The 26,234-nt window shown below is 37.8% G+C and overlaps 1 protein-coding gene across 1 annotated transcript; it reads right to left on the bottom strand.

Moving 5' to 3' along the window:
- Positions 1–1,214: 1,214 nt before the first annotated feature.
- mindy2 (MINDY lysine 48 deubiquitinase 2) lies at positions 1,215–25,024 on the bottom strand. Its single transcript, XM_081358675.1, has 9 exons — positions 24,084–25,024; positions 22,348–22,405; positions 15,513–15,577; positions 10,441–10,599; positions 9,335–9,437; positions 8,202–8,344; positions 6,571–6,744; positions 3,346–3,537; positions 1,215–1,799 (listed from the first exon to the last, which is right to left on the bottom strand). The coding sequence occupies exons 1-9, from the start codon at positions 24,906–24,908 to the stop codon at positions 1,635–1,637; spliced, it is 1,884 nt and encodes a 627-aa protein (XP_081214801.1). The 5' UTR covers positions 24,909–25,024; the 3' UTR covers positions 1,215–1,634.
- Between the last annotated feature and the right edge of the window lie 1,210 nt (positions 25,025–26,234).

A 26,234-nucleotide genomic window follows, 5' to 3' on the forward strand; every position in this document is an offset into this window, starting at 1 on the left:
TCTACGACTACACCATCACGAGCTTGTCTACATGCAGGATTTGTTCATTCGTACATTGTGAGAGCAGAACAACAGGGAAAACAGCCCAACGTTAGCGTTTCTCTGAGTCTGAGTCTCAGCGCAATGCTCAGCTCAAGGCATATAGCTGGAATGTTTGTATAGAAAAGACTTTGTCTCTCAGGAGGCAGCACTGGAACAGGATGGGCTTGAGTCATCCTTTCCTACCTTACATCCATATAGCATATATGAGTATGTACAGTGTACATGAAAGAGTCTGAAAATTATAGCTGTAGTTAGTGATAGACCGATATATGTCGGTCAGCTCGATTATTTCGCCAATGTTCGGCCATTTTTTCGGCATTGGGTGAAAACAGGGTCCGCCTGGCCGATTAACGGAAGTGTTAAATCTCCTATCAGGAATCAGCCAACCTGCTCTCCACATTTCAGTATCAACATCAGCCCACTGTAAAACCGATATTGTCCGACCGCTAGCTGGAGGAAATCCCAAACCATTGAGATAAAACAAGATTTCCTTAACCATTCGGTATTTGGGCAATAACGTTGTTCATTCAACAATGCCAGGTTTCATGGACAATGATCCTACTCAATTACTTAGTTTATAAGGCAAATATGAACCAGACTTTTGGCTGAAATGTAACAGGGGTGGAGCGAAGCAAAAAAAATGGCCATGTGTTTTTATATAACCTAATGACTTTGATATTTTAAAAACTATGTACATTAATAGTAGTGTCAGCTGTTCACTGAAAATAACAGTAAATGTCCTATTGGCAAAATCAGACATCTATATAGCCAAATGAAATTTCCAACAGCTTAAAACGGAAAAACTTTTTAAATGCATCATCAGGATCATCAGGATTACGCTCTCTAAAATGGAGGTGACTCCTACAATATCAACATTGTTCAATTTGGCATCAAACTGCCAGGCAAAGATCTGTGGTGGCCTACATCATGTCCTGAGACATCACCTTTTGCCAAGCGACTTGTTGGCTTGCTACCTGCTCATGTGAACGGCCTTTCATTAAAAGATCTCAGATATCCTTCAGTCAAACAACAGAAACTGACCAATACAACAAATCTACATATGTATATATATATATATATATATATATATATATATATATATATATGGGTAAATTGGTATAAAATAGCTTATAAACAACAACTATAACGGAAATCCCCCCAAAAATGATTTTGTATAATGAAAAAAGTAGTGGCATGTTTTTTTTTCTTCTTGTTTTTGGGGTGGGATTTTTTTTTTTTTTGCCTAGTGCTGTGTACATTACCTTGTTTTACTAAAAAAAGAAAAAAGAAAATCCACCCTCCCTGGTGACCCCACACAAATATAGTGCACTGCAGTGTGATTTTCCTGCTGAGAACATTTGGCCAGCTCTACGAAAGATGTAGTGATAGTCCTTGTAGTGACACCCCTCTCTGCTTGTCTGCATCTTCAGAACACAGAGGGTTAAAGTCAGGCACAAGTGGCTTGAGAATGGCAAGTCCGTCACGCTTCATCTCTGTTGCTTGTTCTCTCTCCACCTCACGCTGGGAGATGCGTTGCAGAGCTACTGGAATTAAACTGCTGCCCGTTTCGCGCTCCACGTAGTCCACTGCTGTTACAACAAGATGCATTTGTCTTTGTCCTTGGCTTCCTTCTTGGGTTTGCGTTCCCCCGTAGAGGGCTGTTTTCCTGGGCTGGGAGAGGCCGTGGCTCCCCCTGCTGAGGCTCCAGCAGCTGGCGCTCGGTCCGCCTGCTCAGCACCCGCTGCTGGCTGTTGTCCCTGCAGACAGGAGAACAACGAATTAACCTCTTATTTGAACTCTTTCAAACGGACATTAAATGAACATTCACCCCATCTTATTGTGAACGACTCATCCATGCGTACATTTCATGTCTGACCTTTTGAACTTTTGATCATTTTTTATGAAAATGTCATAATTCAATCTTCTAGTGAAATTACAGTCTTCTCTCTACTGACGTTTGCAAGCTCGTTTAAAATGCATTAGTGCCCATCCACTTTTAAAAACAATGGAGAATTCTTCATTGAAAGTTTGTTTACAAACAAATATTTGCATGTTAGACTAGACTAGAATAATACACTACATTACGTTCATTGCAAAATATGATATATATATATATATATATATATATATATATATATATATATATATATATATATATATATATATATATATATATATATATATATATATGTATGTAGTCAAACCAAAAATTATTCAGACATCACATATAATTTTTTTACTGGTGGGTGCAGGACACTATAGTTCATTTATGTAAGTGAGGTTTAGCCTAGAAATCTAGACGCACCCTAGCGGCAGCAAGTGAGGACAGCAAAATAAACTGTGACATTCTTCATACAGTGGACTACCAGTAAATTTATAAAAATTTGGGCCCAAAAATTATTCAGACACTTTGACCTGACCATGTTTTGCCTAAGTGTTTTTTCTTTAATTGCTAAGGCGACCTTTTCACACCACAGACTGAACAAAATTAAGCATTGCTTGGTAATTGGTTGACCCAAATTGGTATTATCTAATTTTGTACTTAAATTTAATAGCTGACAGCTATTCAACCTATTTGGTTTGGGATGGCCAAAACCAGTGAAATATCAACTGATTTGATAACTCTGAGTTCTTGTCATATTTTATTACCATTTTCTAAACTATAACCAATAAACTGTGATAATGTGAGACATGTTGAAGGTGTCTCAATACATTTTGGTTTGACTGTGTATTGAAGGAGGTGGATTGGAATCCACTGCTACTTAAATGTATATGTAATTAGTGATTATAATCAAGGTATTAATCAATATTTTTCCTTCTAAATATCAAATGAGTTGAATGACTTCTCTAGAGATTTTACTTTGTAATAGAAGTTACCAGTGTGATTACTGAAATGTTATTTTCAAGTATTCTTTAATGTCTGTATTTGATATCTGAATGCAGTAACAGTGCTTGCTTATTTAGCCCGGCTTCCAGAAATGAAATTGTTTTGTGTTTGAGAAAGGTCTTCAACGTGTTAAAACATACAAAAAACATAAAACATGAGACTAAAGTGTAGCTCTCCTTGAGAGAAAGAACATATTATCTTGATGTTTTGAGAGTACTCTCCTGTTTATAGTTAGAGCCTGGCCAAATCCAACCTTGGAAAAGCTGTGTGTCGGTGTGTGTGTTAGTATTTTTGGTTATAGGTTAAGGAACCACTGGCATTATTGACTGAGTTGTTGTTCGGAACATGCTGGCGCCCAGCAACCCAAATCTGCGACCTGTAAGTATTTTGAATGCAAGTTTATTAGGGTAACTCACCTGTGCCTGTGCAGCTGCTGCCGCTTCTGCCTGCGCCTGCTCCTGCTCCTGATAGTACTGTGACGCTCTGCAGTCCTCCTCCTCCTGCAGCTTCTTGGCCAGCTCTAGATCACTGATGCCTTCTGGGATCTGTTCCCATCCCAGGTCTGAGGCCTGCTGCTCCTGCTGCAGAGACAGCGCCATCAGGTAGTCCTACGCATACAGAGGGCAAAACCCATATGATTATTTTTCCATGACCCAAAATGAGTTATTTGGCAGATTGTCCAGGCTGAACAAGTGGATGATGACACCGTCATATAATGAGTGTACCATAATTTATGGTAGAAGGCAATAATACATAGATGTATATATATATATATATATATATTATATTATATTATTAATGGTAACATTCAAAAGTTTGGTGTTGGTAAGATTTTTTTTATGTTTTTTTTAAGAAATATCTTAAATAATGCTGCATTTATTAAAAATATACAGTAAAAGACAGAAATAGTTATTTTAAATTGTAATAATATTTAACAATGTTTTCTATTTTTATATATTTTAAAAGTGTATTTATTCCTGTGATGCAAAGCCGCATTTTCAGCATCACTACATATGTCACATGATCCTTCAGAAATCATTCTAATATGATGATTTGGTGCTCAAGAAACATTTCTTATCATTATCAATGTTGAAAATGGTTGCGCTGCTTAATATTTTTGAGGACAAAAGGATATTTTTTTGCAGGGTCCTTTGATGAATTGAAACTTCATTTATTTGAAATATAGATATTTGTACCATTAGAACTGTCTTCACAGTCACTTTTGATCAATTTAATTAATCCTTGCTGAATTGAAGAATTAATTTCTTTAAAAACAAAATCCTACTGACCCCAAATTTTTTAACATAGTGTATTTATTTATTTTATGTACTTTTCATGTATATACTACTAGTTGCCCTCCCTCCTCTTTTAGTGCAGCCTGAACACTCTGCTAAATTACTCCTTTTGGGTTCCAAAAAATAAAACTCATACGCCTTTGGAACATAATGAGCGCGAGTAAAAGAAAAAAACTGTGGGTGAACTATTACTCTCTGTAGAGCATTATAATACAGCTTAGCCTGAATCCTTACATTAGTAATGAGCTTACGTTATATTTCATGAAAAAAAAAAAAGAGGAGTTAGCCCATGACCTATGACCATTTAGTTTACTAAACTAAACACCAATTAGTTTGCTGACTGAGAGTGTTTAGAGCACGGTGATCTCCAAGCCCTAATAGACACTTCATTATTAAACAGCCAATACAACAGCAGAAGAAAGAAAGGGAAAGAAGGAATGTGTGTTATGTGAGGCACTTTGGTTCGGTCATCAGGCATTAAAGGCTCCCAAAGGCACAGGGAGAGGGTTACACAGAGCTGGAGGAAGGATTTGGGAGCTTTTAACATCAATAATTGAGGAGAGTTTCCAGCGGGCAATGGAGCAGAATTGGTGCAAGAGGACAGCAGTGCACTCCTCTCTCACAGAGCCTGGCTGCGTCTCAACATTCACGGCTCACTGTGACATTAGTCTCCAGAGCTTGCCTTTATCTGAGGGTCACTGTGGCTTTGCACAATCATGAAATCTCTTAGTCACTCCATTTGGTACACACACAGGATATTTGCTGAGTGATTACTTTAATACCACAAATAAAATATCAGGAACTGAAATGTTTAAATGGGTTCTTGATGTCCATAAGCATAGGAACTATTTCAAAGCTTTGAGGATTGGATCTTTAAAAAGTAATTATTAAAAGTAATTAATGCCGCAGGGCTGGGCTTCATGCTTTTCATACGACAAGTACCTGGAAAAGACCCAGAACATTTTATCATGCGTTGAAACATTTTGGGACAAGTAACCACCTGAATTCCCAACTCGCTCTATCTAATATCTGCTTAATGGCATCAAGGCAGCAGTGTTTGTGATAATTCACTGTAATTTATAGCTTTTTTTTTTATTTTTTATTTTTTTAATTAAAACAATTCCCCATCGTCCAAATTAAACAATTCCCCATCGTAAGTAAACATTGATGGCCTAAGACACAAAACGAGTGGTTTGTGTGAGAAAACGAACAGTATTTATATCGTTTATACCTCTTATACACAGCCACGTCCAAGTGATCTGAGGGCGCTCGCGCATCCTGCTGTGTGACATGTACACAGACTGGTGCATAGATATATACACTAGATTTGGACTCTGTGCATGCTCTTTGAGACAGTGACCACAGACCTGCATGAAATGACTGACAGACAAGAACGGTTTGACCTAAAAATATCAAAATTGGAACTATTGCGGAAAAAAAGACACCTACATCTTATGCCCTTGAGGTAAGCTAAAACATACCAAAATTTAATTTCAAAGTGAACTATCCCTTTAATGTTCAGCAGCAATTGCTCTACTTTGCTGCTCCAGAAACATTTTTTTATTATTGTCAATGTTGAACATGGTTGTATTGCTTTATATATTTTGTAAAAAAAAAAAAATTTTTTTTTCAAGATTCTTTTATGAATATGATAAGTTCAAAAGAACAGCATTTATTTGTAACCTGTGGAATCTTTTCTAACAATGAATGTAAAGGTCTTTAGGCCGCGTGTCCACCAAAGTTGAGCACTTGCCGAGAGTTGAAGAATGTTCAACTTTGGGTAAAACGCAGCGCTCATCACTGTCATTTTTTACCCAGCCGTCCAATCACAGTGGAGGAGGGGTGGGACAAATACCACACCAACCAACTGCCACATCCTGCTTGTACAACGTCAACAGATGACAACAAGCAGCATAATAACGGAACAAAATAATGTAAAACAAGAGCAAATACTTTACATTGTATTGACATTTTTATACAGCAGTTTTATATCTGAAATGAGATCCTAGTAACACTTCCGCAGACATTCCGTATCATAGCAAGCAAAGCGTCTCAACTGAAGAGAGAAAAAACTTTTGGTGGACACACGGCATTACTGTTACTCTTGATCAATTTAATGTGTCCTTGCTGAAAAAACTATTTATTTATTAATAAAACTAATCATTTCTTAATACTATATGACTCAAATTACACTCACAACTTCATCAACCCCAGTGAATAGTGTGACATCTCACTGTATGAGCTTTCTCATAGTGTCATCATGCAAATGTTCTTTCACAGACGTCAACCTAAGAAACAATTACAGTACTCAGTGTTTATGACTGAACAAAACTTAGCACTCCTGACCTGATCGATCTGGTCCTGCTGACCACGGTACACCGTTTCCGGGTCAGAGGGCGGCCTCAGATGAAACTCTGAGTCGCAGAAGTTCCCATCTCCGTCAACATTATGCAGACTTTCCCAAACCACCTTCTCCTCAGTGAGAAACCCCTGATCTGTCACTAGCAAGTACAGCTGGGCCTGAGGAACACAGAGAGAGCATTTATAAAAACACTTCAGCGGTCTAAAACACTCTCGTCCATCAATCTTTCAGCACACACAGACCGAGCAGCAGTGGTGTCAAGTTCTGAAGTGTGTACATGAGGATCATGGAAGAGTTTTATCTGTGGGTGAAGTGTATCCTGCTGTTACAGAACAACTCCACTTCCTCCAGATAAAAGACAGAGGCTCTACAGTCTCTCTGATAAGACAGCTGCTGGTTATACAGAGTCAACATCCAAAACAATTCAAATTCTCTGTGACTCTCACATTCAGTTTAGCCCTGACTTAGTGACTGATATACAAGTTTATTAGGGCTGTCAAACGATTAATCGCATCCAAAATAAAAGTTTGTTTTTACATAATACATGTGTGTGTACGGTGTATAATTATTTTCTATATATAAATACACACACATGCATGTATATATTTAAGAAATATTTGCATGTATATACTGTGTATATATATTTAGATTATATATAATTTATATTATATATAAATATTTTATATATAAATAACACATTTTCTTAAATATATATATGCATTTGTGTGTATTTATATATAGAAAATAATTATACTCCGTACACAGACATAAATTATGTAAACACAAACTTTTATTTTGGATGCGATTAATCACGATTAATCGTTTGACAGCCCTAAATTTATATATAACTAAGTTATATATCTTAGTTAAACATAACTAAGATATATAACTAATACAATATCAATTCAAACAAACTATAAAAGTGAACAAATATAAACAAAAACTAAATAGAAATATACATTTTTGTATTTTCAATGAATTCTGGATGGTTTGAATTTTGAATTAATCTCCCGAGCCTGACTTTTGATCATAGGTATATTCTATATAAAAATCCTGTTGATGTTGCTGAAAAATATATGCCAGTAGTTACAATTTTACTGCTAATTATAGTAGAAATTGCGAATTATGAGTGCATTTCACTGTCAACAAGTATTACAGTTTGATTTGTAGCAGTGCATTTGCAGACTTTGCAGTTTTTTTTATTTATTATTATTTTAAGATGTTTCTGATGTCTTGTGGTGTTTTTAACATATGCAGATAGTATAATTTGTGGTGTGTCATATGTGACAAAAAACAAACAAACAAAAAAAAACAAGTATAAAATGTAAAAAAAAAAAAAAACTAAATAATTTGACTACATATCAGTTTACTTGCATGTGATTATAGGCAGACCTTGACCTTTCAAAGATGCCAAATCGTGGTAATTTGGTATCCCATATTTATAGTCTTCACAGTAGCAGTTTACATTTCTGTTGTTCGCCACTGGGGGGCACCAACATACCCTCTATAGACAATTTCATTTACTTATAGGAGTGCTTATTCACAGCAGCACAGAGCCATCTTTCAGCATCCATCGTCTCAAAACGCTGCAGAAGTAACACTTAAATGTAAACACCTTAAATTTGGTCATAGTGCTGAAGTGATTGTTCCTGAAGAAGACACACAGTTCTCCCTCCTGTACGGTAGAGGTGAGTTCGCACAGGCCGTGGTATGTTAGCTGAGTCGCTGTGCTGTTCAGAAACTGCTCTGCCACAAATCCTGGAAAAGAAAGAGGCAGTGTGAGACCTCTCTGACACACACAATACAATACAAAATCATTTTATGAATGTGAAATCTTGATCTCCGCCCTAGCTCTCCTTGGCACATTACAATATCTGATTCGTAAACAAGCCTGATCGTTTCACATAATCAGTCGATTCAGTTCGCAAAATAGTTTTGAATGATTAGTTCACGAACCAGACTGATTTCACTGACTCAGTGATCCGGTCGATCACGATCCATGACGACTGTCAGTGAATAACGACTTCTATTTTGGTCTGTTTCTCACACAAAGCCTTCGGAACACTTGGAATAATGTGTATGAGTCATATGGACTAATTTTAGGATACTTTTATGCTACTATATTTTGAAGTCTCAACCTCAATTCATTGTAGCTTCAAATTTCTCCAGACAAAAGCAAGTAAGTCATACAGGTTTGCAACAACAGGATGAATAAATGAAGAAAAAAATCATGATTGAGTGAACTACTCCTTTAAACACACTCGCTGAAACTATATAATGCACAAAAATAACACAGCCTGACACATACAGACTCACGTATGCTTGTACAGGGATAGAGTGTAAGTGGCAGAGGCAGAAAATCAACTGAAGAGAAAAGGGCACATAGTGCAGCAACAGAGAACAGACAAGGTGCATTCTGATACACGCTTACAGAGCGAGAGAGAAAAGATGGCGAGGGTGATATATTTAGACACAAACACACTAAGAAAAGGAGAGAGGGTTTCAGACAGCTAAAAACTAAAAGGAAGAAGGGTGCTTAAATGACACTCTGATAGTTGTTTATTTGAATGACGCAAACACTATTCAGGACATAGAGAAATGTATCCGAGACATTAATACATCCAAATGCATGACACCAGTCATAAGGGGAAATGCTACGGATGAGCAATTGCCTTCTGTAAAAAGAGGCCTGGATGAATGTGTGAAAGGAAAAGGAGGAGAAGACAGATAAAAGCAGTGAATACCCACCTTCCCCGGCCAGCTCGCTGTTGTCTGACTGCTTACAGCTGATTATCTTCTCCACCAACTGGTTATAGCTGCAGTTCCCCACTGCCTTCACTATATCAGCCATCTACAGAGAGCCATAAAAAAGAAAGACAATATGCCGGTCAAAATATTAGCATGAATGTTTCTTTTTATAAGGGCTATCAATTTAATGTGTTCATTTAATCAATCAATTTAATCTGTACATAACGTACCTACAAACCGCAGCACGTTTTTAACAGCTGAAATGTTTTTAACTTGATACGCCATTGTGAAACCATGATGCTCCGGGCGCAATGCGTGAAAAAAAACATTGACTGACAAACTCAACTGAATAGATTGTTGTTGTAGCCCAGTGATGAGCTTATCTCCAATGATATGGAACTAAAACCAGCAACAATATATTGATTTTAAAGCCACTTTTAGTGAAGTCTACTTAATAAATGTATCTGTTTGTCAGAAAGAAAATGTAAATAATGTGTATCTTAAAGGGATAGTTCACCCAAAAATTAAAATTATGTCATTACTCTCCCTCAAGTTGTTCCAAACCTGTATGACTTTCTTTCTTCTGCTGAACACAAAATAAGATATTTTAAAGAAGGTTGGTAATCAAACAGTTGCTGGTCCCCATTGACATCCATAGTATTTTTTTTTCCTACTATGGAAGTCAATGGGGTCCATCAGTCGTTTGGTTACCGACTTTCTTCAAAATATCTTCTTTTGTGTTCAGCAGAAGAAAGAAAGTCATACAGGTTTGGAACAACTTGAGGGAGAGTAAATGATGACAGAATTTTCATTTTTGGGTGAACTATTCCTTTAATTTGAGGGGTTTTCTTAGCAAGTACTAATATGTGCAATTATTTGCAATTAATTGGATAAATTAGCATTTAATTAATATATTTATAAATATGTATTATTAAATCATTTTTGCCATTTTGTAATTAATTCTTTTAATGTAATTATTTATTGATTGACAGTCTTTTTTATTCTTTTTTACTGAAGCTGCTTATGCACCGCATATAATGTATTTGTGAAACTGAGCATATAACTACTGTAGAATAAGATTCTGAAATTAAAGCCCACATGCAGACCTGTGGGTCGACCAGCCATCCGTGGTAGAGTGGGATATCCAGCAGGTCGAAGACGATGCACTCGGGTGTGTACTCGAATACCCGCACATCTGTGAACTTAACGTTTACATCCAGACCTGTCTGCAGTTTATGCAGCACCGCCATAGCATCACTCATATTCTAGAGATTAGAGAAAGAGAGAGAGAGAGAGCAAAGGAATTATAAAGGCAAATACAAAAACAATGAGGGAATAGTAACTTTTTTTTCTTCTTTTTTTTAAACACAACAAATGCATGCATTTCTGTTAAATGTCTCCCAATGAATTGTCTCACTACCCTGAGCAGGAAAAATCTCATAACTCTAGACTAGCGACTAAAGAGCTCAAAACACCCAGAGTTCACCTCCTTTACTTCCGGTCTTTCTGTTTTTATCATAATGACCCTCCACTGACTCTCAAACACAAGCCACTGAAAGACTACAAACTACAGCGCAGTTCAACAGTTAAAGTGTGAAGTTGAACATGTGTGCGTGTGTTCGGCAATTTATATTACGTTCCAGATCCTATGATAATAATAATAATCTATCCAGCTCTCCGCTCACTTTTAAGGACTCACAGTATGACCATCTGTTATGCTGATCGGTCACAGCACAAAAAATGAGTTTGTGTGGACAGTTGTTGGGATTAGAGCTTGTAACACAACCATGTATCAACCACATGATACATCAAACCCCATGAATCCCTAGAAACCAGTGAGATTATCTTTGCCCTTCTGTCTCTGGGAGATTTCTGCCCTGGCCATTTCCTGGTTTTACAAGGGATTTCCTTGCACTTTCACTTAATTCAGTCCCATTCACTGGAATTCTGGATTTGATTTAAAACGTTCCAGTTCTGGAAGCTGACTGGTCAACAGCATTCAGTGTTGTCTTTATTCATTACAGCGAGATGGTCTTTCTGCTGGGCCTTAGGCCTGTCGCACCTCCAGCGGTGCCTTTGGTGGACTGTGCATGGCAGGGGCGTCCTCTTCCCTGAGGCAGGCCTAAACCTGACCGCATACCGCACGGTTTTGCTGCAGGGTCTTCAGCTGGGGGCCACCGCTCATTGACGTTTCGAAACGCCCTTTAACCCAGAACATCTTCTGGTGGCGGGGCAGTGAACAGGGACATCTCCCTGACACCCCCTGCAGCAAAACCTAATTGGATGTTACTCCCCAAGCCTTGTCTCGTCGTTTCAGCCAGAGCCAGTGGCTTGTTTCTCAGCTTCCTCACAGAGCTCTTTGGTGGATCTACTCAGTGTGGCTCCCCGCAGTCCCAGGTCCTTGAGCAGGCGTGATATGTTAATCTGCCCACAAAGCCTCTGGCTCCCACCTCCACCGGGTGGGTATATAATAATATCTAAGTATCATTAATAATCTATTTGAGTAATTATACACATTTTAAATGTGCTTTTATTTTTATATGATCAGTTATCTTTTATCTAATTTTGTTATTGTGCCTTTTGTCATTTTTATTACTTTTATCTTTATTTTTATTTCAGTTTTAGGTTTAGTCATTTTAGTAGCTCAACATTGCTAATGGCAACATTTCTAATTTTCATTTAAGTTTTTTTTTTTAAGTTTTCCTCAAATATTTATATTTTATTTCAACTTCAATCGAAAACAATTTTTAATAGTTTTAGCTAACAAGAACATTGACAACGTTCCAGCTGTGCTAAAAGCATTCTAATAGAAATCTGTGTAACTGTTTTATAAAAGCAATAAGGCAGTTAAGACCATCCTAAATTGTGAACAGTCTTGCTAACAAAAAGCCTGTATCTGTGACTTTATTCATGATAGAAGTTTTTCAGATTAAGCCATTTATGACTCTCACTAGATCCCATTTCACTTTCATTCATTTTCACTTTGAATACGTTCAAAACGTAAAAAAACGACAATACATCACAAATTCAGTGTTTGGGATCCACAAATGTATTTACTAAAAGGTGTGACTCTCATTGTCTTGTACAGACAGGATCAAATCAAATACTGAAGTCAATCCTCTTCTAGTAATAATCTTGATTAATGCCTAGAACGATAGTGACAGATAATGATAATTAAAATGAAGACTTTTTGTTTTACGTCTTCAACGATTAAATTCTAAACTGCATTTGAGGCAAATCACGCTGCTTTCATCCTTTCATCAAATTTGGTTTGACTTAAAATTTCAAGTGGTCATTTCCGATTTAGACAGCAGTCCATCTTTGTCGTACCCGAACTGTATTTAGCACTCGAAACGAGACAAAACCTGACAACCATATTCTGACACCGAGTGAGCACAGCCTTCATCTCACCTTGACTCCGATCAGAATAGCACAGGTCATCATCTCGCAGCTCAATACCAAAGTATGATGTTTCCAAACCAACACTAGACACCTTTAGAGAACTGCAGAGTCATGAGTCCCAGTTCTCCTGGAACACGAGCCAGGATGAATCCGTGTGGCACAGACTGACCCGATGGCCAGTGGGTGGTTGAGAGCATGTAGAACTGGCACCGGGGTCAGATGAGCGTAAACAGATTAGCCAAGACCTATCCACCCACAGCTCCCATTCAGTCCGGTTGAGCCCAGTACTGCTTCCAACCCCCACCCACGCCCAGCCTGTGTGTGGCCCGGCTCTGTCCCTGTGCCCCTGCCAGCGTTTCTGATCCACTCCACTGCCCTGACCCACTTTTCCCAGCTCTTTTACTCTCGCTCCAGTCCAGCAATATTCACTGAGATGGCTATAAAAGCTTTAATACAATCAAAACATCTATTAGACTGAATAACGGCTGATAAACACAGTCAAACCTGAGTGATGTTAACACATGCACAGTTTGCACAGGCTAAACACACAAAGAGAGAAGACAGGCCCATTAAAGTTCTTCCGGACCTTTTGTGTGTGTGTCCCTCACTCTCTCTTACTGCCAAAAAAGCGCTTCACTAACTGTCAACACACACACACACACACAGAGCCTGGCCAAAGACAGTCAGCTGACCTACAGTGTAGAGAAACAGCATTATTCAAGCATGAATGAAACGCAGTTAAACTCTAAACGATAAGTACATTATAAAAAACAAAACTAGATCAAAACACAAGCACAAAGCAAAATCTCCTTTAGACAGCAGTAGAAGAGCAGTAAAGGAGCATGAATCCAGTCAGCCTCCACCTACTCCAATAAACAAGAACACACACTCGGGAACATCACAAACATTGTTGTCTTAATCCTCACATCCTCAAACTCACATACAAAATAGACTCGACTTTGAACTGCTTGGAAGTGAGATATTTTAAAATGAATATATTATAATGGCAATTAAAAGAGACTCACATTAGCAATATTATAAACTATTTAATAAACTGGGGGAATATCAAAAAGACTTTCAAGAACCTGATGTTGGGGTTATAATTTATCCCCAAAACAACTGGGAAACATTTTAAAATATATATAATATAAATTACTGGTACCTTTCAAAAGTTTGGGGTCAGTAAGATTTCTTTGTTTTTGAAAGAAGTCTCTAGTGCTCATTAAGGCTGAATTTATGTAATGAGAAATAGTAAATAAGTAATGTTGTGAAATAATAATAAACTTTAAAATAACTGTTTTAATGTTTTAAAAGGTAACCCTTATATGGCAAAGCTGATTTTTTTTCAGCATCATTATTCCAGTCTTCAGTGTCACGTGATCCTTCAGAAATCATCCTAATATGCTGATTTGGTGCTCAAAAACCATTTCTTATTATTATCAATGTTGAAAACAGTTGTACAGCTTAATATTTTTCTGGAGAGCATGGCACATTTTTTCAGGATTCTTTGATGAAATATTTATTCGAAATGGAAATTAGTTGCAACAATAAAATTCCTCTACTGACACGTTTGATTAATTTAATGCATCCATGCTGTATAAAAGTATTAATCTATAAAAAAATAAAATAAAATAAAAAAAACTACTTTTGATTGGTAGTGTATGTTTTTTTTGCCCATAAATTGGTGTGGCTACAGCCTCTAACTAGCCTTAACTGGCAATCTTACCATAACTGACCTGAGTAGATTCTAGAATATAGACAGATTCTACAATAGATTATTATTATTGTAGTACTAATTATAATAACTAATTGGCATTCTAACCTGAATTCAAGGTCGTGATAAAATGGAGTCAGATAAAAGCTTAATTGGAATCAAAATACAGTAACACACAGTAAACCTTCACCCGCTTATCAGACACTATCGTTGGACCGATTGGGCAGGCCTTACAGTAACGAAAATCATATTCTATACAATTTTTTTTATTTTTTTATTTTTTATTTATTGCATTACGGTAATTAAAATTAGACTCACATTGTGGTATGATAATTGGTATGATAATATTTGCTAAATATGATTTTTCCTCTTTTGATTTGGGGCTGAAATATGACTCGTTCATTTTTGACAGGCTTTGTGGTATAATAAATATTTAAAAAAATCTAATAAAGAGAAAGCCCAGAACATGCATCCCATACAAGCCATGTGTGAAGAGAAATGAGCCATCGCTCTTGACCCGATCTCCTTACATGCCAAACGCTGTACAGCAAACAGCTCTATAAAAGGTTCATACTCTCTAAATGCAACACAATGATGATATTTACTCCTGACATTATATAAACAGTTGGATCCAGACAGATCATTTTTTCACAATTCCTTTAATTCAATGGTGATTCCATGCATATTTCCTGCTGGGATGGATGGGTGTTGATCTAGATGATTAACACAGCTTGTTTCCTATAAGTACTGTAATGCCACAGAGAATAACTGGCTGTTTCATGACAGAGAACCAAGCCATGCTCTCTACAAGAACAAAAGGATATTTTGAGAAGAGATGCAAGAATGTGAGAAAGATATCTTTCTGTCTAAGTGTCTACATGTGTCTTGGCTAATGTTTTCTCCCCTGTCAGAGCTTTAGGCTTCACCTTTCACTCCTCGTTCTGAGTGTTAGCACTGCACCACCACACAAACACACTATGTAAGCTATGTATGTAAACAGACTGGCTATCTTCGATAGACTTCGATTTTGTGAGTCACAAGCAAAACTGCTGTTTCTGTTACCTGTTCGTAGTTCAACCGCTGAGCCTCTGAGATCTCTTTTGGCTTGGCTTCAAGGATATAGTCTCCTGTTGTGATGGAGTGAAAGCAAGAAAGAAAAAGAAAGGGAGGGTTAGTGAAAAAACATTTGAGAGACAGTGCACTTATGGAAAACACATGCTCACAGGAGACATCACTCTCCTCTTCACCCTGTTGCAATTAACAAACTGTCTACATATGGTAATAAACCAAAAGCAGTAGATATATACAACCCCAGCCATTCTGTATTTACAGCTTTAGTGTCAATACTGTGGCAAGACAGTTATTGGAGCCTACCTGTTTTAGTGGATGGGCCTACAAGGTCAAACTAGCATGTCACAAAGTTTGTTTACATGTGCATTTGTAAGAGTGTTTGTGTTGTTGAGCAATAAAATTACATATTAAAATGTATGTACAGTATAAACAAATAGACTAGATGCAAACTGAAATCTGTTTAATGTGTATACATGTGGGGCAATGCCGAGCGAGCAACAATAGCATTATGTAGGTCTGTTAGTCCCACTTCACAAAAAACTACTATGCTTTCAATCAGACTAGAGCTGTTACATGACACTCTAAAAAGACTATTGATTTCATCAACTTAAAGTGCATGTAACATAGGCGTAATTTGCGGGTGGGACGGGTGGGACATGTCCCCACCACTTTTTGCTAAGGTCGATATTGTCCCCACCACTTTTGAAACATCTCGCGGCACGAATGTACAAATACAAATAAATAAAACATCTCCAGTTAACTAGCAGAGCATTCATTTAGTTCGTTTGTAGGAGGCGATCTAGCACTGAAATGTGTTGTTTTTGAAATCAAGTGATCAAAGTGCTCGTTGCCGCTGCGATCAGATACAGATACAGACACAGGCGCGGATACTGTGTTCTCTTGTGGCTCGCGCACAGTCTTCACTCGGACGCGTGCTTCAATCCGTTGTGGAGACTCTCTATTCGTTCCGGTGAAATTACAAAACAAAATGCTTGCCTGATATACAACCACTGATGATAAACATAATCGGTTTTAATGAAAAAAAACAAACAAAAAAAAAAAACTACGAGTCAACGATATAAAAATATAGCCTACGAGTGCGGATTAGAACCCACAACCTCTGACATGCTTGGCAAAAGTTCTACCACTGGACCATTTCAATATACACATTTCTATAACGGATTTACCCAAACCAACATATATCAGACCTCATTAAACGACAAATTAAACCCATGCACTATTTCAATCGATTGCTGGGCATCGTAATGTTATTGTACATACATCGATTTATGATTTAGCATTCATAAATCCCCCCCCCCCCCCGTTTTTTTTTTTAAAAACCCGTCCCACCCACTTTTTAAAACAAAGTTACGCCACTGGCATGTAAACATACTCGGAGGTGGTCAAAGATGCAAATATCACATTTGTAGTGTAAACGTAGTTGTAGTGCAGTTTCCTTAGTGAAATTTCAGCAAAATTTGACGACAAAAGTTCCACTGTCCAATGTCAATAATGTAGTATACAGAAGTCTCTTTCAAACCAAACAGCTTTCTATTGGTCAACAAAGTGAATTTGTGAGACAAATTTGAACCCCAGCGTGAAACCTTTCGTCCTTAAGTTCCTATTGAAATGACTGGATTCTGACTGAAAATTCACAGAACAATGGTAAATGCGGCTGTACTAATGTATTCTTATTTGTGAATGTCTGCCTATTCATGTAACACATCATTGTGACAAAACAGTTTTAAAACATTGCTTGCTAGATACACTTTAAACAACTGTTACTGTCCGTTCTAAAAAAATAATGTATGCAAATGTATGTTAATACAGGTGTAAACAGGGAGTGAGATTGTCAAGGAAATAATGTACAGTAATGTAGTAATGTACTGTCAATGTACACTTACTTTTCTATATCCATTTAAAAAAATATATGTATACTGCGTTAGACTAAACTGGGAAGGGTCACAGCACTTGCATATTGTTGTCCTATTGTTAATATAATTGCTTCTATTGTTCTCCTCATTTGTAAGTTGCTTTGGATAAAAGTGTATGCTAAATGATTAAATGTAATGTAAATGTAAGTAGGGCTGCACGATTAATAAAACCAAAATCGCGATAAGGCTTAGTGCGGTTATCAAATTGCAAAAGTGGTGATTTAGAGGGATGGTTTGGAGTAAAATCAACCTAGGGTCCTTTGCACCTCGAGCCAAACACCCCCCCAGAAGCTATTTTTCCCTTGGTCGAACATTATTAAAGTTAGAGCTTATTTAGAGATATCAGCCGAATGGCTAAGTGCAGGCGCTAACGGATCCAAGGTTGTATCTCGTAAATTAAGCCACTAATAATGCCCAGAATGGTACCAAACTTCTACAGTAGTACAAATAAGTTCTGTACTCATAAAACAAGGCATTGGAAAGTTTGTAAGTACATCAGGAGTTTATTTAAATAACACTTGCCTGATGGCTAATGCTACCGCTAACCCGGACGTCGACGTCACTTCAGTGGTTTGGGAAAAGCATGTAAAAGTCCTGGCAGAAAGTGATGCATGATGTAGTGTAAAAATAAAAATGCGCTGCCTATTTCAGAGTGAAGCTTGGCACTATGTTCTTCTACATGAGCAGCTCATTATCCAGCGTCTCAGAGCAGCATCTACTCTGAGTCTGAGTCATTTTAACATGCATTTGCGCCAACCATCTTTTTGTCCTGTCAATTAAAAGTTTGATGATTTGACGTTTGAGAATTAAGAAATGATCACAGTAGTAATATTTCTTATTTCCATTTCTTATTAATAATTATTAATAATAATAATTATTATTATTATAATTATTATAAGTTATTATTAATTTAAAAAATGCATTTAAACTTTTCCCCAAATGGTCTAGTGGTACAAGGAACTGACCTCAAAACAAGTAGTTTCAGAATTCAAGTCAACATTTAGTTTGACCTCTACGCAAGTTTTATCATTGTCCTAACTAACTCTCCTGCAGATCAGTGAAGCGGGCTGGAGCAGAGAGAGAGGGCAGCCATGGCTGCTGGCATCCTGGCAGACATGAGAAGAACTGACCCTGGGTTTTGCTCTAATACAGGAGCACCTGTCATCCGTCTCATTAACATTCTGAACACACATACAGCTCTAGGTACAGGAGCACTGCATTAAATCAAGGCCAAATCACTGCAAATTCCATTCCAGAGCAGTCTATTGCTATTGATTACCAACCTCATACTTGTCACCTTTCAAAGCTTTCCAGTGACTTATCATTGTACTAATAATTCAGCGACACCGAATTATATGGTTGCACCAGCCATAGTTCAAAACAAACAAGTTCAAAATGCCAGAGGAAGCCTAGATGTTTCTGCTCTGACAAAGCACGAACGTGTGAGAGAAGAAGCGTGAAGCTCGGCTGTTTTATTTTCGGCCCACTCCCTCAGACTCCAGCTTCCTCTGATCAGTGCCAAGAATGCGGCCCAGCACAGGCAGGTTCATTTGGGCTACTTTCGTTTATTTCTGCTTAGCAAAAACACTTCGTTCCGACTCCCGCCTCTTCATTTCTCTTTCAGTTCATCTCCAGCTGATCTCTTCCTCAGTCAATTTCTGTGTCTCTCCCATACCAGGCCTCTCCTTTAATCAGAACCCATTAAAAAGCTTCTGCTGCTGCTCACACTGCTTTGCTGCACTCATTCACTTTATAACATCAAGCTGTAAAGGGATAGTTCAGCCAAAATGAAGATTTTGTCATTGTGGTCTCATATGGCTCCAAACCTGCATTACTTTGTCTTCTGTGGAACACAAAAAGAGAATTGTACTTGCTGCACTTTTTCATGATAATAGCCAGCATGGAGATGAGACTTTTTAACATAAAAATGTACCATTATATATCATAAAAGTGGTCCATATGATGGCGTGCGGCATATTCTAGGTCTTTTGAAGATTGTGTGAGTAACAGACTGATATTTAAATCTTTATATACTCGATAACTCTCAAAACTTTCATGAATAAGTTACAGCCAATTTCTGCCAAATAACAACTTTTTTTGGGGGTCTGATTGTGACACAATTTAACATCAAAAGAAAAGTATGCACAAGAATATGCCAACTTTTATGGTGATTTTGCATTCGTCTCTTTTCACAGTAGTTTCACAGAGCGACCAGGTGAATTCTTTCAAAATGATTCTTGTGTGTTCCACAAATAAATAAAGTGTTACAGGTTTGGAATAACATCAAGCTGAGTAAATGACAGAATTTTCATTTTTGACAACAAGGACAATAATGAGACAAATCAAAGCTTCACCAAGTCTTACATGTTCATGCTGCAATTGTTTTTTTTTTTTGTTTGTTGTTGATGAACAATTTATTCAGGCAACCAAAAACATATAATGAAAAAAAAACAGTCATCAGGGTTTGGCCAAATTGTTTTGATGCTAATAAAATGTATTACACTTCTGTATCAATTTGATGCATTGAACACTGATCAAGCCTTTAGTGTAAAAAAAACCTTATTGGGTTACTTGGGAAACATACTATAGTAGATGCTCGGAAATTGAACAGTAACTGAAGTGCATGCTTTGATCAAATCAGATAAGACAGTGCAGTTGACAGGGTTTGTTCACGGGCCACTGACTTTGCCTGGAAATAAAACACTAACAGTGCCGTAAAGTACAGCAGAGGAGAGCGAGATAGATGCTGTCTAATGGAGTTAAACAGCTTACTGCACCTAGGGAAGAGAAAAGCAATTTACAGATGCCTGTGTAGCTAACCATGGATGTCTCATAGAGTGTAAGTGAGTATGCTTCTGAATAAATGCAGCTCTAAGCTATGATGGGAGTACCTCAAAAGGAACATTCAGAAGGTTCAAACATTCAACAGCAAATGTAAAAAGTACCCAGCTGGCACACTCTCCATCTGACACGTTTTTTTATCTAGGGGATTTCTGTTTCTGTGTCAGGCAGGCTTTAAATCACATGGATGCGTGTGCTTATCAACAGCTCAGCAATATGAGGAATACTTCAGAGTGGTCTCTAGACGGACAGCTGGGAATGGGGTGTGTATGGCCTCAAGCATGTTCAATGAAGTAAAGTTTTCCAAGCTGCAAAACTGACCCTGACCAGCTTCAGGGGGTAGTGTTTCTCACCTGAAGCTGTTGTACCCTTGTCACTTGTATCTTATTATGATGATGATGCATGCTCTCCCATTTTATTGCAAGTTCAGTCAAGAATGGGGAATTATTAGACGAAACGATTATTATATACACATTACATATAATACAAAAATACATTTAAAATTAAATAACATTATTAGGCTTTCTAAACTTAACTTGAACATTGTGTGTATCTTTTACCACAGCGTCTGCCATACAAACACACATGCTTAATAAATACTCTTATTCTTAGTGGATAAATGTCTTGCATACAAAAGTTTGTCAAGTTTTAAAACTGAAAATATACACCATAGTGACCACACCTATGTAAGGAATGACATTTTGAGACCACATCCTCTGTGGTCACAACCACAGCACTTTATGAGGGTGAGCAAGGCACAAGCCTGCAAAGTTCATAAAGTCAAGACTTTCCAGAAAGATTTCAAACAAAGAAAGCACAATCTGAATCCAGTAAAGATCACCCTGATTAAGGCTCATTAGCCGCAACGTGTCGGTGTGCGGTTATTTGAAAACTGTTTTTAATTGCCTAAGCCATAATGAAATAAAGGCTTTTTATATACATTTACTTAAACTCTCGAGTGCTTGGCTTGATTTGTTGAGTCACATTTTCCCTAGATCCAGAGGGCACCGGGATACGGATTTTTACACCCCGTGCGGCGCTTTTTTGCACTCCTTGTCTTCTGAATCCAGTAAAGATTGTGCATTTTATAAATCGCTTGTGATGTTCCGCTTTGGATAAAAGCATCTGCTAAATGACTAGATGTGTTTGTAAAGGTCTTTAAGGAGTGTTAAGAGAAACCACTGAACATACATCGACCTCTGAACACCACCTACAGTGCTCATATCTAGATTCATCTCATACTTGGCATTTCTGCAATGTGTGAGGCTAAATAAACCTTTTTTTCTTGAACAATCTGCTTTTACATTCCATCTCCGATATTTAGGACTAGTGGACAAGATGCTTTTAAACTATTAAAACTAGTAATAAAAAAGCTAATGCAATGTGAGAAACTGAGGTCCAAGCAACTGTCTCACTGCAGTAATGCAACACTTCTGTGTTCAAGGTCAACATGCCACAGTGGAAATAGGGATCTGGATTCTGTGACGTTACAAGAGGACGAGCCCTCGGGTATTTCCCTGATCTGGTGCTGTCCATCAGCACCTGAAGACATATCACATTTTCTGGTTCTCTGGTGTTTATCAGGCTGTTTATCGAACGCACAACAGAGTCTAATTTGATTTACAGACTAACGTTATGAATAGAAAAGCTCAGATTTTCTCGAAGAGGTACATGCCGGAAATAACCATATGTTGAAATTACATTACACAATCCTATAATTAGGATGACATCCCTAGCTTTTGCATGATTCCTACTATAATTTGGTGTCCTATGGTGGATAAATTTACATTTTTGGGAGCGGACTAGCAATTAGTGACATGAAGCTGCAGAAAGAAGTAGACAGAAAGACTTTAGCATAGCTTTCCCTATTATAGTGTTGTCAGCGAGCCCACCATACTTTGCATCACTCTCTACATCTTTTTTTTATTAGCTCTTCAAATGAAATAAAACCTGAAAGATCTCTCTTCTACTGAACCCTCCATTGGATAGAGAGAGACTGTAAACAAGACCACATAAAGAGTCCACATTTATAATGCATATGAAAGGCTTACCCAGATATTCCATCAGCTGCTCTGCCGTTATTATCTCCATCATAGGTGGCAGCTTGACCTGTGCCAAAACCAGAGAGAAATCATTTGAAAAGCCGTTAAATGACAAATTGCTCATGGTCATATACAAGGCCTCTTATCCTTCAACAATGATGCTATGTAACACACATACATAAGGGTTACTAATGGTGTTAAAATGGACTGCTGTATCAGCACAAATGCACTTTGAAAAGATTGAAGGAAATAAAACAGGCATCATCTTAAAAACAGCCTGAAAGTGCCTATCATCTCCATAAGAAGCCAGTGGCTTTTAAAGCAGTCACAGCTGAAAAACATAGTGCCTCTTTTTTCAAGATGAAAGACGGATTACTGAAATAGCGCCTCGTGTGCCTGCCAACTCACTGTCAAAGCCAATAATTAAATGTCATCTTCATAATACAAATGAGTCCAAGGCTGAAAGCCAGAAGTTACTGGTGTGTCTGTCAAATGACTGTTTAGGATGTAACCATGATACTGGTATGCGTCTACAAATAAAGGGGATGTTATTTAAAAATCTGGAGATAGAGAGACAAACCTGAAGATGAAAACAGAATCAAGTCAATCTCAAATAACTTTTCAAATGCTATTGTAAAAAAATCATGTCTCCACATTTTTACAATTTGTTTAGTCAAATATGGACTATAGTTTAATAAGTCACCATTCATTAACAATTAATGAAATGTAAAAAATATATAAAACCAGTGGTGTTCACACTGTGATGATGCGTTTCCACATTTATCAGCATCAACGTGAATATTTGCAATTTTTTCATTTAACAAATTTTTTAACGCTAGCCTATACTTTGTATTATATACATATTAATTCTATATGGCAGTACATTACAGAAAAAAGAAATGAACACTGCTGAGAGGGTTTTTAATACAATGGCAGAGGGAGTGACAGCAATCACATCATTTTCTCTACAAACTGCTGCGATCAATCTCTCTATATTCTTTCCATTTTTTGTAAAGTCGTGGAAACGCTGTAATGTTTTTTTTTTTCTTTTGTTATTTGAGCAAATGGAAATATAAAAATAATATTTGCTGTCATCTCCCATTCACCACTATAGAAGTTTACACAATTATGACGACTTCCACTTCAGAGAAAACCGGAAATGTGAAAAGGGTCCATATAGTACTTGTGGTTTTTTTATGGACTTTATATTGACACTCTTACCTTTACTAACAGTTTGCTGTGCAAGCTGCATTGCAGTTTGTTTTATCACACAAGCAACTTTAGATATTATATTTTGTACCCATTCTGTTAGACTTTCTAAATCACACGCATACTGTCCCATGCCATCACTAAATAAAGTAAGTTTATATTATCAATTTATATTATTTATTAATAACTTTGTAAACAGCATTACACAGTGGGTCAAGAGATGTCAACATGGCAGCTCCCATGAAAGGGCGACCCGCACTGTGCAAAATAAAACATGTCTAGAAGACAAACATGATAGGTTATCCTTAGTGTTCTTCATTTTAATCAAGTATATTTTGAATAAACAAATAATTTATGAATGTGCCTTTATTTGATGCCAGTGACAACTGGTGTACTGGTGCTTACTAAGTAGACAAGCACAATCCAATAAAATGTTTTAAAGGATAATTAGAACACCGGGTAAAACACAGCAATAGCACATCTATAACTTGGGTGGTAGTGTGACCTGCCAAACGAGCAAAACCAATCTTATTTACCTTCCATGACAATAGCAGGACATTCATAATAGCCAGCAGCGGGCACGGCCCGTTCTCATTCTGTGTGATGATAGGCGTGTTCTCCTCATTCCACTTTATCCACTTGATGTGGTACAACGACTGACCGGTCACCTTGTCTTTAAGACAGGGGATTTTCGTTCCCTCGGCCCCGTATTCACTCTGAATAGCCAAAACTAGTCCCTTGTCCTCCAGTCCTTCACTGTTGAGGTCTGAACTCGGGCAGGAGTTCAGATTGGAGAAGGACTCTAGTGAATCAAAGCTGCGGGACTCTTCTGCGATGCTGGGCTCGCTCCCACTCGGAGGACCCTCAGAAACGGTGTGATCGTTTGAATTCGAGTTTGCAGGTTTTGCTTTGTCTGGACACAAATAAGTAGGTTTGGCCAGCTTCGTCGTTTCTTGTGTCCCTCCATCCAAACCGCCCGCTTGCACGTTATTGATGTCGGATTGCTCTCCCGTGAGGTTGTTTACTAACTTTGAGGTGCCACCCTCTTTATTCCCAGCAACGGCCATCAACGGTTCGTATCCCATTCCGTTGCTCAGCTTATCCGCCGCATCGGGCGACAGTTTCTGTGGTAAAACGCTCGGTTGTGCGCTCTTGCTTACTGTCTCAGCAGCAGCATCTGATGTCTGTGTGCAGGGTGTAGCATTAGCACCGCTAGCACTTGCACAAGTACTCAAAGTCTCTCTCTTCTCGCAGACATCTTTCATTCCGCCGACTGTTTTGATATCTGCGGGTTCTGCGCGGATAGCGGTGCACAGGACACTTCCTCCTGCGTCTCGATGAGGGTTTGCATTCTTCTCCATTTCGCTGAACGCACCAACGACAACCTTTAACTAGATGGCAAGCTCCAGTCTCAGCTCCGACGACGCCATGACATCTCCACCTCTGACGTCATCCCTTCATACACACTTATTTACCGACTATACACAACCACTGACTGTATGTCATTTTACTAGCAGCTTAAAGGTATACTCCCCTTCGTGTTGTTCCAAACCTGTATTACTTTTTTATTTCGCTAAGCTCAAAAGGAGATGTCTGGCAGAATGTCAGACTGACAGCCTTTGGCAATGAAAGTGAATGGAGACTGAGGCTGTCTTTCAAAATGACACAATTTTAAAACAATACAACCATACAACTCCAAATTTTGTATTTTGACATTTTGTAAAATGCGATAAAATCAAGAATCTGTGACAGGGCTCTAGCCCTTTGGTTGCCCTATAGGCGAGATTGAGTTTTGCGAAAAAAGTTAAAAGTTTATAGATTATCCAAGTTAAACTGTTTTGAAACAGTCCACAATAAGTTGGTGAATTGCAAGTAAAGATGGGTCATCATGGCTCATCACTTTGTGCCAAATATCACGAGAGAGTTCTCGAACAGTTTAAAAATCACATTTCTTAATGCAAGATTGCAAAGATCTTTCACCTTCTACCATACATAATATTGTAAAAAGATTCAGAGAATCCAGCGAAATCTCAGTGCAAGGCAGGGAGGGGTTAGGATTAGGGGTGGGGTTAGGATTAGGCAATCAGGTACTGACTTCAACGAGGGGGTAATAATTTGGCAGGGGGTCGAAATTCGGCACAACACCTGGCACGTTCTCTGGGCCCGAGCTCATCTCAGATTATCCAAAAACACAGTGGAAATCTGTGCTGCGGTCAGATTTCAGCTTGTTTTTGGGAAAAACGGACATCGAGTTCTCAGTCCCACAGACGAAAGGGACCATCCAGATTTCATCAGCGACAGGTGCAAAAGCAAACATCTGTCATGGGGGTACATCAGGGCAAACGGTATGGGTGACTTGCATATGTGTGAAGATACCATTGACTTGGATGATATTGGGATTGTACAGAGACATTTAACTCAATTTCCAAACATTTTAAAAAGTTTTATTAAACGGAATGGTGATGTGACACAGTGGTGAACATGCCTCTCCTAATTTTTTGGAGTGTGTTACAGCCTTCAAAATTTGTTTATATTTACAAAATACACATAAGAAAACTTTTTTTTGCACTTTTGTTAGTTAAATAAAAGTTAAACAAATCACAGATTCTTGATTTTATTGCATTTTACAAAATAATAATAATAAAAACAAATTTGGGGTTGTAAGTTAGTGTACTTATTTTTTTATT

The sequence above is a fragment of the Scardinius erythrophthalmus genome (genome assembly GCF_964197995.2).
Source record: "Scardinius erythrophthalmus genome assembly, chromosome: 2".
NCBI lineage: Eukaryota > Metazoa > Chordata > Actinopteri > Cypriniformes > Leuciscidae > Scardinius > Scardinius erythrophthalmus.

Bases quoted from the DNA above. Each gene is read 5' to 3' on its own strand.
- mindy2 (XM_081358675.1), bottom strand. From the start codon at position 24,908: ATGGAGAAGAATGCAAACCCTCATCGAGACGCAGGAGGAAGTGTCCTG. The intron at 6,745-8,201 runs GTGTTTACATTT...TGTGTTCCTCAG, and splicing joins GCACTATGACCAAATTTAAG to GCCCAGCTGTACTTGCTAGT. The intron at 3,538-6,570 runs GTCAGGAGTGCT...CTGTATGCGTAG, and splicing joins AGCAGGACCAGATCGATCAG to GACTACCTGATGGCGCTGTC.